At 47.2% G+C, this 16,007-nt stretch overlaps 1 protein-coding gene across 1 annotated transcript in view; it reads left to right on the top strand.

The window, feature by feature from the left end:
* The first annotated feature begins 7,556 nt into the window (after positions 1 to 7,556).
* The window catches only part of VSIG10L2 (V-set and immunoglobulin domain containing 10 like 2), a 33,229-nt gene continuing 24,778 nt past the window's right edge, over positions 7,557 to 16,007 (top strand). Inside the window, exons 1-4 of the mRNA XM_084807241.1 lie at positions 7,557 to 7,884; positions 10,256 to 10,531; positions 12,792 to 13,052; positions 15,017 to 15,277. Of these exons, the coding sequence (XP_084663367.1) occupies positions 7,557 to 7,884; positions 10,256 to 10,531; positions 12,792 to 13,052; positions 15,017 to 15,277 (1,126 nt within the window). The remainder of the gene's footprint in view (positions 7,885 to 10,255; positions 10,532 to 12,791; positions 13,053 to 15,016; positions 15,278 to 16,007) is intronic.

The raw sequence follows: 16,007 nt of genomic DNA, 5'->3' as shown, positions 1-16,007 counted from the left end.
CACCCTTGAGAGCATCTCTAAAATTGGATTCAGCCCTCAGGCTGAAAGAGGGTCAACACCCCTGCTGTATTTGAAGAGCTGCCCAGTTTAAGGATGAAGAACCCCGAGAAGGGAGAGTTGCCCATCAAGAGCTAGCACCTGGACACAAGATGGAGCAGGCACACAAGTCACCTGGTCACAGTCATCCCCACTAGGGTGAAATCTGTCTTGTATTTCTATTTAAAGTATGGTGACAGTGTCTAATTTGCATCTGTACATAGAAATGGGCGCATGCAAATTTTGCGCAGATCTGCGCCCTCTTTTGTCCTCTGTTTTTGGCAGCGCTAAGTGGCCACCTTAACCTTTGGCATCTCTAGTTAAAAGAATCAGGTGAGCCCCTGGAGGAGACCCTGGAGTCACTGCCAGCCAGGGTAGGCAATACTGGGCTTGAATACTGGGCTGGACAACAAGTCTGACTTGGGATGATGCAGCTTCTTATGTTCCTCAGTGGAATGAACGAGGAGCTCAAATTCTGTCCTTCTTCAACTTTGCTGGTATTAGTCGCAAGGAGAGCCCTGGGGGACTTCAGTGCTTTGCTTATTCTCTCTCTCCCCCCCCAGGTCAGCTGCTCCCTTTAGAAGATGCAAAATATGAGGAGCACGTGGTCAAAGGGGTGCGCGATCGCTCAGTCCTGCTGGCATGTGGTGATGTGGTCTTGCCCATGGTTGTTTTCTGGAGTTTCACCAAGCTGGGCTCGCTTGTTCCCAGGGCTGTTGCCATCAGCAATGGCCTAGAGTCCAAGGTGGAGAAGGCCTCTGCGGTCCTTGGGGATGTGACTTTGAGGAACAGCACCCTGGAGATAGATAATCTGCAAAAGGCAGCGGAAGGGCGCTTCATGTGCCAGGCAATGTATGAAGAAGAAGGGGAGATCAGGGTGGCTTATTTCTATATTGAGCTCATTGTTTGCGGTGAGTATGTTGAAGTGTCTCAAGACATGGGGGGATTGTTCCCTCTATGTTTCCCAAAGGAAAATCTCTAGTGCAGGGGTGGGCAACTTGTGGCTCTCCAGGTGTTTTGACCTACAGATCCCCTCCCCATCGGCTATGAAAGCTAGGGCTGGAGTTGTGGGCGAAAACATCCAGAGGGTCACAAGCTGCCCACCCCTGCACTAGAGTCTAGTTAATGTTATCTACAACCCAGTGGTGGCTGGTGCTCAGGAGGGCTGGTGGGGAAGAGGGCGGGGCAGATATGCCATATTCTACTGAGATTGTTGGAGGAGGGCAGAGAAGCTCATGCCTGGCAATCGGCAGCTGCATGCCGTGCATTGGAGCAAATGTACCTGGTTAGGGGGGGATTTCTCTGCCACAGGTGGATGGGGGAGAGGCAGAAAGTCACCGCTCCATTTGCCCCAAATATAGAGCTGCCTCTGCTGCACCCCCAACAACTTTTTTTTGTAATAGAAGAAAGCCATTTGGGGAAGGGGAGATTTAGATTGGAGAAGAGGGAGAGACATTGGGTGTTTTAACCCTTGGGCTACCTGCCTGTTCTTGCCAAACTGCCTCTCCCAAAGCATTTTTTCACCCCATCTGGGTTCCCCATGTGTTTACCATTGGAAACATGTGTTTGAAACCCTATGGGGGGGGAAGTGGCTTGTTTGTTGGGGGTAGAAGAGGAGGGGAAAGCAGAGGGCAGAGAAAGGATTCAACTAGGGATGGATAGACCCACAGATCTCTGGTCGATGTCACTATGACACTGCCCAGTTTAGTTGTCTTTGCTGCAATTGTTTTTAATTATTTATTACTTAATAGTTTTTGTAATTGGTCTTATATTATATTATATATGCATTTTCCTGTGACCCACTTAGAGATATTATATCAAGCGGTATAGAAGTGTTATGAATAAATAATAATGAATGTGTTCACTCATTAGTCCATGGGTTCACTCATTAGTCACTGTTCCATTTCCACTGTAATATCAGTTTAAAAAAATCTACATGAAAGTTTGCATTTATATGTTTATTTAAATATGTACCACTAAAGGTCTTTTCTTCCAAAACATGCGTTTTGAAAAAACGTTCTCTCTCAAAAATACACATTTCAAATGCATCTTGGTACCGGTTTTTTGAGCAGAGAACTGTGTAGCAGCATTTGGAGAAATGCAAGATCCAAAGGATGATTAATTACGTTCTGATCCTCGTATTAGCTTGGGAGGTGCATATGAGGTTAGATTGCATCGGGATTCACAAAGATCACATTCCTGAAGCATTCCTCTGGTAAATCCCCCTCTCCTTCCCACTGATGATTTTCCAGTCTGTGGCTTGGGTGGAACCAATTTGGAACAAATTCCTTCTGTGATCTGCCAAAATAGTTTGGAACAGAACCGGACGGTTCCACTTGTGCCTGAATGGAGAACCAGAAAAGCTCGGACACATCATGAAAGAATTTTTGGTTTGCAATTGCATGTCCCACCTTTTCTAGCTTAAGGGGGGGGGGCACAGAGGATCCTTGCCAAGACACACACACCCCTTCCCCATCCTGGAGTCAGTACTGTCTGGGCAAGCACAAGAGCTGGACCCAGGTCAGTTGGCAATACTGAAAATAATAGACAGATGTGTTTGAGCGATCCTGTACAAATTGTGGCCTGGCTCATCTTGAACTGTCGAGGAAGTGTACGAAAGCGCCTTAGGAATGTCACTCTGGCTTTTCGGGAAACTATCTGGAGATAAAAGGATTGCAGCAGAGTAACTGGATCCCTCCCAAAGGAGTTGACATTCCTGCTTGGGGTGTGCCGGTCAGAGGGCTTTTCTGCTGGGCATATTGGGGAAAGTGTGTCCCAGGTCTCTTGCCTGACATCCCTCGGCTCCCTTTCGTTGTACTGCAGATGGCTTTTCAAAGGTGATTGTTTGCAGGCCTGTATTTTGCTGCTGGTGGGGTTGGTTAAACTCAACTTGTCAAATGCGCTGTGGTTGATGGGTGATTATCTCTCAGAAGTATGTCTCTGCTACTCATTGCCTGCAATTACACTGGAGGGGCTTGTCTTTGCTTATGGCCAATGGAAGATTTAAATCTTTCCCCATCTTCAGGCAGCTAGACTGTATTTTTCAGCATCACGTGCAACTAAGGAAGGAAGAAAAATATATTGCCATTTTCATCCGACCAAGGAACTACATATAATCATCCCAGCATGCCCATGACTCTTTCCCCCATTCATGTATGCAAATACACTAATACTTTTGCATGCACACACACATTGCTTTTTCCATTCCTCCTTTGCTGTGTTCCCATTTTTCTGGGATATGACCTTATGGCCCCATTCCCTTCATGGGTCTAATGCTTGACTGTTGCTTATGGTTGCAGATAATCTAAACACACTAAACCCAGAATGATGATTGGGGAGTTCTGGGCCAAAGTTGAGCCTGCAATTGCCCGTGTTGATGCTTCAGGCCTAGAGGGTGACATTGGCAGCTGCCATATACCAAATCAGATCATTGGCCTATTTAGCTCAGTATTGTCCACACTGATTGGAAGTGGCAATCCAGGGTTTCAGTCAAGGGTCTTTCCCAGCCCTACCTGGAGACACCAAAGAATGAACCTGGGACCTTTTGTGTACAAAGCATGTGCTCTACCATTGAGCTATAGCTCTTCCCCAACATGAGGAGATGTGCAGAAATATGCCAGATCCTGCTAAATGCTCCCTCCTCCCCAAACCTGGCTCCCATTCCATCTAAAACTGCTTGACACTGGGTCTGTTCACACAACACGCTAACCCACACTCAGTGGTTGAGTGTGGGTTGTTGTTGAACTGTGGGTTGTTTGTTGAATTGTGGGTTACATGTTGTCTGACCCCAGGACATTTTCCACAGGGTGGCTTATTAACCATACAGTGTGGCTTGTTAACCACCCTGAACAGCCCAACAACAAGCCATGGGGTGTTCGGATACAGAAACATAGGAAGCTGCTTTATACAGTGTCAGACCCTTGGTCCATCTAGCCCAGTATCTTCAACACTGACTGACAGCAGCTCTCCAGGGTTTCAGGCAGGATTCTTTCCTCACCCTACCTGGAGAGGCTGGGAATCGAACCTGGGACCTATTGTATGCAAAGCATGTGCTCTATCACACCGAGCTATGGCCCCTTCCATTTACTCTCCCAAACAATCATGGAGGTTAAAGAATCCATCATGGGTAACTACAAGCCATGGGTTGTGACATGGGTAAGAAGCCACCCCCACCATGCCCCATGCTGGGTTTAGATGACACGGCAACTCATGCTGCATTGCAAGTAATTATGTGAATCGTGATCACAATGGCTTCTTTTACCCCTCTGATCATCCAAACCCAGTCTATGGGTTCTCAGGGTGGCTTGTTCGAGAAAAATAAGCCACAATGCATGGTTAACAAGCCACTATGTGGAAAATATCCTGGGTTCAGACAACACGCTAACCCACAGTTCAACAAACAACCCCACTGTTCAACAACAACCCATACTCAGCCACTGCGTCTGGGTTAGCATGGTGTACGAACCCTGTCATTGAGTCAGAACATCAGTCTATCTAGCCCAGGGCTGCAGAACCTCAGGCCCAGGGCCTCAATCCAGCCTGCCTAGGGCCCCAACCCAGCCCTCCTGAGATTCCCCAAATGACCATGCCCCCTGGTCCCCAAACAGATGGTTTCCTAGCTTTTGCATGTCCTTTCCCCACCCCCCACCCCCATTATAAAATGTTGAAATGTCTGTCATGTGGCTTACTTACTGGCAGTAAGAACTTTAAGGTGCAATCCTATGCATGTTTAGACAGAAAGCAGGACTACAACTCCCAGCATGCCCCAGTCTAAGCATGCATAGGATTGAGCCTTTAAGCCCAGTATGCTGGTATTTTTTGCCCTGCTCCTTTTGCCTTCTGGCCTTCCCACCACTGGAATGCCCCGCCCCTAAGCTACTCCAAAATGGGATGCACCCCTTGGCTGAAAGAGGTGCTACACCCATGATGTAGCCCAACATTGTCTGATTGGTGGTGGCTCTCCAGGGGCCAGAGATCTTTCTCAGTCATGCTGCTTGAGATCCTTTAACTAAAGATGTCAGGGACAGAGCTTGGACCCTTCTGCATGTAAAGCAAAGTGTTATGCCACTGACCTACAGGCCTCAGAATACCAGAACCTCCACATCTATCTCAGATTCTGCCTTGGGCAGAATATGTCCGTGGCAACCTACATCGGGGGCATGGGCAGAAGGTAAATTGGGAAAGGGCCTTTTCGGTGGTGGCTCCCCATTTATGGAATAATCTCCCTGACGAGGCCCGCCTGGCACCAACATCATCATCTTTTCGGCACCAAGTTAAAACTGCCCTCTTCTCTCAGGCTTTGGGCAGCGTATAATGAGTCTCTTGATTGTCTCTGGCTGATTGTTTTAAATTGTTTTAGATAGATGTTGTTGTTGTTGTGTGTTATTTGTTTTATGTTATTATGTGAATGGTTTTTGCATTTTATATAATGTATTTTAATGGTTTTTAATTTTTCTGAACCACCCAGAGAGCTTCGGCTATGGGGCGGCATAGAAATATAATAAATGAAATGAAATCTACTGGTAGATCTCTGGGGTGTTTGCAGTAGCAGATCAGCAAAGATTTTTGATTCCTAACCGTATAATAATAGTGCTGCTGAAATTAAGGGTGCTTCCAGATGAGTCTTGTAACAAACACAGAATTTTACAGGAGGTCCTGATAACATCTTCCATTTGCAACCCTCTGGTGTTTTTCCACTGCTTCTTCCATATTTTTCTTTGTATAAAGAAACACAACAACAATGTTAAGGAGGGAAAGACAGAGTAGGTGCACAATGCCTTTTACTAGCACCAGAAACACCCTTAGAACAGTGGAGGTTGGTGACTGCTATGTCAGTGGAGCAGTAAATCCACTTTGAGTTTCAGTCAGAACTCTAAAGGAGCTATCCAAGGTGCTGAACCTTATCCCTTATTTAAACGAGAGGTAGAAGCTCTACCTCTCGTTTAAATCTTCACCAAGGTTGGCCGTAGAATCCCTGTCCAAATGTCTGGAGACGGTGAGTGGCTGGATGGGGAGGAATAGGCTGAAGCTGAACCCTGACAAGACCGAGGTACTTTTGGTGGGAGACAAGAGGAGGCTGGGGGATGTTGACCTGGTGTTGAATGGGGTCGGCTACCCTTGAAAGACCAGGTCCGCAGCCTGGGGGTCATTTTGGACTCCCAGCTGTCCATGGAGGCTCAGGTGTCAGCTGTGAGCCGGACAGCGCTGTATCAACTCCATCTGATACGGCGGCTGCGCCCCTTCCTTCCCGACCATCTGCTCCCATCGGTAGTACATGCCCTGGTCTCCTCTCGTTTAGACTACTGTAATGCGCTCTACGTGGGATTACCCTTGAAGACGGTTCGGAAACTGCAGCTGGTACAGAACGCGGCGGCTCGCCTGATTAAAGGCAGCCGCCGGCGAGATCACATCACTCCAGTGCTGAAGGAGTTGCACTGGTTACCAGTTGTTTTCCGGGCCAAATTCAAGGTGTTGGTTTTGACCTTTAAAACCCTATATGGTTCTGGCCCAGCCTATCTTAAGGAGCGCCTCCAGCAGCACCAGACAGGCCGCTTAACAAGATCAGCCTCGGATGGCCTTCTCTCTGTCCCATCAGCCAGGACAGCTAGACTGGTGGGAACGAGGGAGAGGGCCTTTTCTGTGGTGGCCCCCACTCTGTGGAACTCCCTCCTTAGGGAACTCCGTCATGCCCCCTCTTTAATGAGCTTCCATCATGCATTAAAAACGTAGCTGTTCAGGCAGGCATTTGGGGTGGGTTAGGGTATTTTAGAAAATGTTTTTATTGTAGAATTTTATTGTTTTAAACTGTTTTTATTGTATGTTGTACATTGCCCAGAGTGGCTGGGTGACCAGCCAGATGGGCGATTAATAAATTTAATAATAAATAAATAAATAAATAAAAATCCCCAAAACAGGTTCAGCACCTTGAATAGCTCCTTTAGAGTTCTGAGTGGTTCAGACTGAAACCCAGAGCAGATTTACTGCCTCACTGACACTTGGAATCGTAGAATAGTAGGATTGGGCCTATAAGACCATCGAGTCCAACTCCCTGCTCAATGCAGGAATCCAAGTCAGAGCATCCCTGACAAGTGGCTGTCCAGCTTCATCTTGAATGCCTCCAGTGTGTGGGAGAGCCCACTACCTCTGTTGAGCCACCAGCCTTCACTGCCTTAGAAAGTTTGGGCAGAAACCAGGAGGGGATTTTTGCATGAAAGGATTGTGAGAGTCCGGTTCCGATACCAATTTCTGGGCTGTGCATGCGCTCAAAGGCACCTTATCCCTGAATTCTAAGTATATATCTACCACTGTGAGCTTCTGTTTTGCACCTGGCTCCGCTTGGTGGATCGTGGTAAAAAACAAACCATGAAGTAGATCCCACAAGCCTGAATTCTAAGTATATATCTACCACTGTGAGCTTCTGTTTTGCACCTGGCTCCGCTTGGTGGATCGTGGTAAAAAACAAACCATAAAGCAGATCCCACAAGCCTGAAGTCTTCCCACTCCTGACCTAGATTCTGTTGATGTCTGGAAAGGGCAAGTGTACAGCTCAGGGCTATGTTTGGTCTTTCCCAGTTCCTGTTTCAAAGCCCTTCCTACAGATGAACAATTCAACGCCTGTGGAAGGCATGACAGTCCTGATGACGTGCACAGTGAAAGAAGGGACACGTCCTGTCAAGTATTCCTGGCAGCGTCACACTAACCGGGACGGCACAGTAGCTGTCATGGAAGCAATGGGCGGTCTGTTGAACCTGACGTCGGCTAACCGGACTCACATGGGCTGGTACACCTGCACTGCCCAAAACGAGGTCAATAGCCAAACCAGTGACAGGATGTACCTTGACGTCATCTGTAAGTAACCTCAGCATTTGCTTGATATTTTAAAAAATTGTGGCTGCTGGATCAGTCCAGTGATAGTTTTAGCTAAATGTTTGCATATCTGCATTGTAATTTTATTACTGTAAACCATCTGGATATGTTGTATATGACAGGCAGTATAAAAATAGTTTTAAATAAATACAAGCAACTGAACAGCAGGGCCAAATGTTGTGTTTCCGATTCATGGGAGGCTTTCTGTGTATCCTACCAGGTTTTAATCCTGCAGCGTGCAGTGGAATTAAGGGTGCTCAGGGCCCAAACAGGAAGTCTAAACAAATCTTGCCAATATTTTAACTTTAACTTAAAAACAGCCACAGACCACCCTGAATTGGATCAGGGCAGCACTGCTAGAAAACGAAAATTTTATCTTTTCCCCCCTGCCCATTTTCCCTGATCTAAATTGCTGTCCCTGCAGTTGAAAATGTGGAAGCAATCACAACTTTTGGAGGTGATATATATTGGGGAAACAGTGGAGGAAAGAATAAATTAAAACTTCCCAATTTAAATAAATAGACACAATGAGGAAAAAGGGATGTAAGGCAAGACAAATTCAAATCTCAGCAAATTGGAGAAAGCCTGGAAAATAGGCATGTCTTGAGGGATGGGGGTGTGTGGTGTAGTGGTTAGAGTGTTGGACTGGGACTCAGGAGATCTGGGTTCTAGGCCCCACTTGGCCATGAAGCTCACTAGATGACTTTGGGCCAGTCAATGACTCTCAGCTTATCCTACCTCACAAGGTTGTTGTGAGGATAAAATGGAGAGTAGGGGGACCATGTAAGCTGCCTTGGGTTCCTTGCAAGAGGAAAAATGGCAGGATATAAATGTAATAAATAGATAGATAGATGCAATGAGTTCTAAAGATAAGATGCTGCCAAAGAAAATGGATGGGGGTGCAAGATGTGTTGTGAAGCACTTTGAAGAAACAGGAACAGTGCTATATAAATGCCAAGGATGTATCTTCACAATCAGCTTAAACTGGTTTAATAGTCATGCCTTCTTCCTAGGGGCCCTGAGAAATCAAGATTAGAGCAGCTTTCCCTGTCCTGGTGGCCTGCAGATGTGTTGGACTAGAACTCCCATCACCCCCATCAGATGACTGACCATGCTGGCTGGGCTGATGGGGGTTGTAGTCCAATGCATCTGGGTAGGGAAGGCTGGACTAGAGATTCACAGACACCTCAACAAACAACAGTTCCTATGATTCTGGGTGGAGAGATGTATGAAAGTAATGACAGTTGTATGGGTTTAAAATCGACATAGGTTAGTACTGTAGACATGCCCTAAGTGTTATTGTTATAAAGACTGCCTTCTCCCCTATGAACCTGCATGAATTTTAAAATCTCTGCGGGAGGCCCTTGTCATGGTGCCACCATCATCAGGGCCATGTTTGGTGGTAACGCAAGACCTAACAGGCAACCTTTTTGTAGCCATTTGGTGCAATATTACTGGCAAAGACACCACCAACCTTATTGGTGGCTGCTCCCAGGTTCTGGGATGCCCTGCCAAGGGAGACAACGTTGCCCCCCTCTCGGTTGTCCTTATGCTGGCAGGCAAGGACATTTTAGTCAGGCAGGTTTTGGCATAGCTGGCCTGTTGTTGAAGTGGCTTTTGTTGGGAATTATTTGGAATTGCTGCTTCCTGTTAAAAAGGCAGTTAGCAGAGAAAAAAAAAAAAAAGGCAGAGCAGAATGAGCATTTACCACTCCCACATGCACACAAGAGGCTATCTTAGAACAAAAAGGAGACCACATTCTTCTTTAGTGAAGAAAAGTAAAACAGTTTACTCACAATATCCTTGCATATAAGATGCAGGTACAGTTTCAAAGAGTTTGTTCAGTTCATTTTGTGCTCTATTTCACCAGCACAAGAAAGAGAGCAAACACAACTACTTCAAGCAATGGAGGAGGGTCACAGAGAGAGAGAGAGAGAGGAAAGGGAAGAGCACAAGAAACCACACTGTAGGATTCCTAGGGCTAGCTGTGGTCAAAATCTCAGTGAACTAACTAGCACTGCCCTCTTCCTGTAACTTGCAGAAGAGGTTGCAATATTCCCAACAGCTTTTGGATTGGTTGGGTGTTGTTTATTTCTTTTATTGTTGTGTTTTTAATTAATTTGTTTTTATACTATGTTTTTAATTAAGATTTTGTTTTTAATCTAGATTTTATTGTTAGCTGCCATGAGCACCATTTTGGGGGCAGAAAGGTGGGCTATTAAACAAACAAACAAACAAACAAACAAACAAATGATTGAACACCTCACATTCAGAAGGTTCATCCAGCAGTTTCTCCTGACTCTTTCTGCAGCTGGTATACCACTAACTAATGATTTTGTGAACTCTCCTGTAGATGGCCCTGATGAACCTGTAATCAGTGTGGAGCCATTTGCCATTAACCAACATGGTTTCCTGGCCAATGAGCAGGAAGAGGTGATTATGACGTGCCTGGCACCTTCTAATCCACCCAGCCACTACATTTGGTTCTACAACAGTTCTCAGGTCTACTCTGGGCAGAAGTACGTGATCACCAGGATCTCACGGACCCAAACAGGCATTTACACTTGCCTGGCCCAAAACATGCATCTGAATACACGTACCCAGACCGCCATCATCTTGACAGTCTACTGTAAGTTATCCTTTCCCCATCTCATCTGGGCTTGAGGTTCTGGCATGTACTGTTGCACCTTCCTTTCTCTCTATCCTCTGTATTGTATTTCCTTCCCCCTTTCCAGGCAATGTTGCCCCAATGTAGCTAAAGGGGGGGGGAGGGAGAGAAGTCTAAAGAGATTTGGTGTCAGACATCAGTGAGGGTGGCTGAATCTTCTCAAGAGGTTTCCATCTTTGATGGTCCTGATGAATGATTGTCAAAAAATGAAGCAAACATTCCATACATTGCATAACGGAACAAAGAATGTTATCGTTCCGCACTTAGAAATAAAGGAGCTGACAGAAGGATGGGCATACTTAGCTCTTTAGCTACACTATTGATATACTAGGCTGTTCTGCATATAGGTGAAGCAATGTTTACTCTGTTCTTTCTGGTCAGTTGTTTCTGATTTGGCTCTTTTTGCAAAAGATAAGAAAGGAGAGCAAGGACTGATACAGTGCTGTATTTATTGTTGAGTAACTGCCATGCAGAATGGGTTCAGCAGTTTATGGGGGCTCGAAAGGTTTTGTTATTGATGCTGTTGTTGTAAGTAGCTACATAGACCTTTCCAGGTTGGCTGAATGGGGTTCTTCATCATAATGTTTTATATCTGACCCGACATTGGAATGAAGTGACTGATGTAAGACTGGTTTACAGTGCCAGCTCCAGGTTTAGGAGGTCCCTTGGGCAAGGCACCCTCAATGGCCCCCTTACTTCAGTGAGCCTACCTTCTCACTGCCATTGTCACCAGCTGCTGTTGCTCATCTCAGTCTTTCTCATCTTTGCCACCACTTGCTTGCATGACAGGCAGACAGACAGTGAGCAAGTAGACAGCGGCATTTACTGCTGTCTGGGCCAGAATGAGAGGTGAGAGAATAAGCAAGTTGCAATGGTGAAGAGGAGGAACAAATCCACAGAGGCTCTTCTCAGTGGGCCCCTGCTGGGATGTGGGCCCTCTGTAGGTGCCCAACCATGCCTGCCCTTGATGATGGTCTTGCTGACTTAGATCCACCTAGGAATTCTCAAACCTATTGCTACATCAAGGACCAAACTGTGTGATCCTCTATTCCCAGCAGAGTAAGGTAGAGCCAACTTACAACTTTTCTTGGACATCTTAGATTTGCCAGTGGATGGGAGATCCCATGTTTTTTAATACTCCCCCCACCCCCCATCTTCATATAGAAAACTAACCCAACAGAGATAATGGCTAGCACTGGGCCATCTCTCCACTTCCTTTCCCAGCCAATGAATACAGGCAAGCAGATGATTGCCAACTCCCCCCTCCCCCCAGTAACAGGAATCCTATGCCTCTGATAGCTGGTTGTCATAAATTCTGTATATGAAGTGTTTCCCAATATGCAGAGTCAGTGGATGGGGAAAACATCATCTGCTGAACTTCCTGGTACTAGCTGAGGAGAAGCCATGTGATTTCAAGAGTGAAAAACAAACAGTTGGCAAAGTTACATACAGACTGGGTTGCAGGAATAACCCTTCGCAGTGGTGCAGTTAGGGAATTTTAGACTCTGGATGCAGTCCTCTTACAGGGTGGTGGCGGCCCTTTTTAGATGGTAATGTAGGTTACTTCACTTACTTCAAAATGTGGTAAGCCAGCCCTGCTGTTTTGGGGCCCCCTCCTGCTTCTTCTGGTGAGTGAAGCCCCAAAGTCCTTCCCTGATGGCACCACTGATGCGCCTTATAATTAGTTAGGGAAATCCACTTGAGTTCATACTATCTGTCTTTTGGAATGATGGATTTAGTGCAGCAGGAGACTGACAGGGAATTCTGGGTTTGCTCAATGAAGCGGTAATCACATTTAGCCATGAATTAGGCCGCTGCAGCTAAAGGACACCCTTTTTGCAGCCATTTGGCGCAATATCACTGGCAAAGACACCCACCAACCTCCCTGTGTTCCTCTTATTATGGATGGCTTGGGTTTTTGCCAGCCTGCACAGATGCTGTGGGTGGAAAAAGCTCATTGATGGCCCTACAGGAGCAGCACTTGCACTGTCACTGTCCCGCCAGAACCACTGTGGGCAACGCACCAGCAAAGTGACATCAAAGATGTGTCTGACAAAGTGTGAGTCAAACAGGTGCTTGGGCATGATGCGAGAGCAGCTGGGCGGGGCCCCAGTTCTCCAACATCATCCCTTTTGGTCCAGGGTCATGGCGCACCAGGCCACCAGCTGCCGTGCCAGTGACTCCTTGTTGCTGTTGATGCGATGTTTGCCCCCATGCACAGATCTGCCCAAGGGGAAGCCCAGCTGCATGCCGCTGCCAGCAGCCAATTTCCAAGACCTCGCTCTGCACTGCTCGTGGAGGGGCGGGTTCCCCCCAGTGCAGCTGCGGTGGGTGAAATCCGGGCAGGAGGGGGACCACGCGGCAACCTACTCCAATGCCACCCAAATCCATCGGGGCATGGATGTTCACAACGGGAGCTCATACACGTGCCTGGCTTCTCATCCGGCACTGAGAGAGGACACCGTCTGCAGGACCACTGTGTGTGAGTACCAATCTCCTGCTGTTCCCTGCTCAGATGTGAACTCACGTGACACTGGAGATCCATGATTCAATCATGGATCCAGTCTCTGTCTGTCTGTCTGTCTGTCTGTCCTTAATGCAACAAAGCTGTGTTTGTATGTTAGCGTGTGGGTGAGGGTGGTGTTTAACCCCCGCCCCTGTGTCATTTTGCTCTGGGTGAACAGCAAAGCATACCACGCAACCGGTGGTGGTCCCTGCAGTTTTAGAATCCCTATCATTTCAGGTCCTTTGTTTTTTAAAGTAAACCCACCATTCTCATTGTTCCAAAGGAAAGCTCATACATCTGCAGTCTGCATTGGCTGAAGTGTAACCGAGTCCCAGTTTTTAGTGCACTTTGCACCCTTTTTGTAGCTACTCTTTCCTGTCTCCTGCTTTGATTACCCAATTACATGTAACATCCATGCAGTTCTATGTTGCTGTCTTTTTTAATACCCTTTCTGAAGGAGTCCAATGCCTTAGAAAAATGCATGGGAGGAAGAAATTCGACAGGGACAGGTTTCCCTAGCCCGAGGTTTTAGCGATGGGGAAGAGCTGCGCCTGTTGAATGGTCAAGCTTACAAGGGCCCTGGTGCCATAATGGCAGTGGCACTTTCCCCCATGAAACTTGGCATTATTGGCATTCTCTTCCGTTCCATTTCTACCTGCTTTTGAGGGAGGGGGGACTATACAACAGTTCTAACAAAGTACTAAAATTCCCTCCTCGACCCTGCACCTATTAAAAGTGCAAGAACCCCATCCTCTTTGGCACTGGCACAAGTTGGAACAGAGAAATGAGCTTTTGGAATAAGAGTTGAATGCAACATCGAGCATAGCAGGCATAGTCAAAATCAAGGGATATTTCCAATGGCTCACCTGTAGTCGCACCAAAAGAGGATATAGAATCTCATACAATTTGCATCTGCTAATTTATATTGTAGATGCAATGTAGAAATAATAGAAATGCATCTTACCATTCAGTCTTCTGTCCAGGGGCTGACTTTTGATGGGCAACTTCAAGGCTCTCCTTCGTTATGGTTCTTTGACTTTCAACCAAATTTGGACTGGACAGCCCATCAAACAGGGGACACCTTCAAATGGAGGACCGCTTCCTTAAAGTAGAACACATGGCCACCCTCCTTAAGCCTATAACTGCAGTGTGATCTGCAGACATCCACATCTGAAGCTTTTTCACCACTAAGTTACAGATAAATATGATGGCCTGCTAATGACAGCAAACCAAACCACCATTTCAAGCACAGTTACAGGAGCTGGTTCAAATTAAGTTGGCAAGTCTACCCTGGCAATAGGGATGCCACCTTTATTTTCCCACCTCCCACCCACCACCTTTGTACAGGCTGTGTGTATTTGCCAGGTGCTTTACAAGTGGAACTCAGCAGGTTTGAAGCTGTCCCCATCACTGTTGCTCTGGGCTGGAAAGCTTCTCCTGTGGCCGCTTAAATGCACAGGGTCTCTATTCATATATTAAAAAAGATGAAAACCCCAGTGAGGGAGCAAGAAGGGGGTGCTTGCCCTCAAGGACAATATACACTGCCTGCTCCAGGGTTTTGGGGATCTTTAGGCACAGGACTCTCAATAGCCCCCCTCACTCAGTGAGTCTACCTCCTCACTGCCACTGTCACCAGCTCCGATTCCTCCTCATCCTCTTCCTCATCATTGCCACCACTTGCTTGCTTGACAGACAGAGAGCCAGTGAGCAGGCAAGCAATGGCAACTGGTGCGCCTCCTTCTCACCACTGTTGTCTGGGCGAAAGCGAGGGTCAGGTGAACAGACAGGTTGCAACGGTGAGGAGGAGGAAGAACAACTCCAGGGGTCTCTTCTCAGTGAGCCCCTGCTGGGGTGTGGGCTCTTGGCAAGTGCCCAATCATGCCTTCCCTTGACGCTGACCCTGACAATATGGCTAGAAATATTTGCTATTTGTGTCCCAGGGGTTCCAGGTGGGAGCCCGACCTGCAGTGCAGTGGCGACGAAGCAGAATGAATTCCTCATGCTGACGTGCGACTGGGCAGGTGGAGATCCCCGGGTGACCCTCTGGTGGAGAGACTGGAGGGACCACGTGCTGGGCGGGTTGAAGCAATCCCACAACATCTTCGTCATGAAATCCAATGCCACCCTTGGGGGCAAGGCGTTCACCTGCATGGCTGCTCACCCTCTCCGGGCAAGCGCTGCTGAGTGCCACGTCCGGCTGGGTAAGTGGGCGAGTCCGTATGGGGAGGAGCTGTAGCTCGGTGGCAGAGCACATCTTTTGCATGCAGGAGGTCCCAGGTTCAGTCCAGGGGGCAGGTGATTGGAAGGAGACCCTCATCTGCCCTAGAGAACTGCTGCTAGTGAGAGCAGACAAGGCTTGTGGACAATTCTTCTTGCTGTGCATTTCTCCATCTGAACTGGAAGGGAAAAGAAAGGCGAGATGATGGGTGGCTCACACATGTGTTCTTCCAAGAGCCTTGGACAAGCTGGGCCCCAAACAACACACTGGGCTACAGCTTTGCTATAATGTTTTTATTACATTCAAATGCTTCTCTGTGACTACAGTCACAGATGGTTATGGGAGAACTCCCTCAGCTTGATTCAGCATTGGGTTCAGCAAATTGATCTTCTTTTTTTAAAAAAACAAAACAATCTCAGCTTGTTTTCTCAGCTGAGATTCAGAACCGTCGTTGAGGTCCCAGTGACATTGTCAGGAGAATAACAGGACCCAAATGCCTCATTCTGTTACCCTGTAAGCTCCCCAGATTCCCTCATAAGCTGTGCAAGCTACTCTCCCTCAGTCTCCCGAATCCTAAGTTACTGGCTACTTTCCTTCAGCCAAACTTGTCTTGGTGACAGCAGTGACCAAAAAGCCTGTCCACATTCAGTCATGGTGCCTGTGATGAAACAGCAGGATCCAAGGTGGTGGGAGCTTAGGATCTTAGGTGCCTT

This window comes from Heloderma suspectum, chromosome 6 (assembly GCF_057233095.1).
Source record: "Heloderma suspectum isolate Gila_16-S chromosome 6, 16-S_ref, whole genome shotgun sequence".
Taxonomy (NCBI): Eukaryota; Metazoa; Chordata; class Lepidosauria; order Squamata; family Helodermatidae; genus Heloderma; species Heloderma suspectum.
The sequence above is the reverse complement of the archived record's forward strand: the minus strand, read 5'-3'. Positions and strand labels throughout refer to the sequence as shown.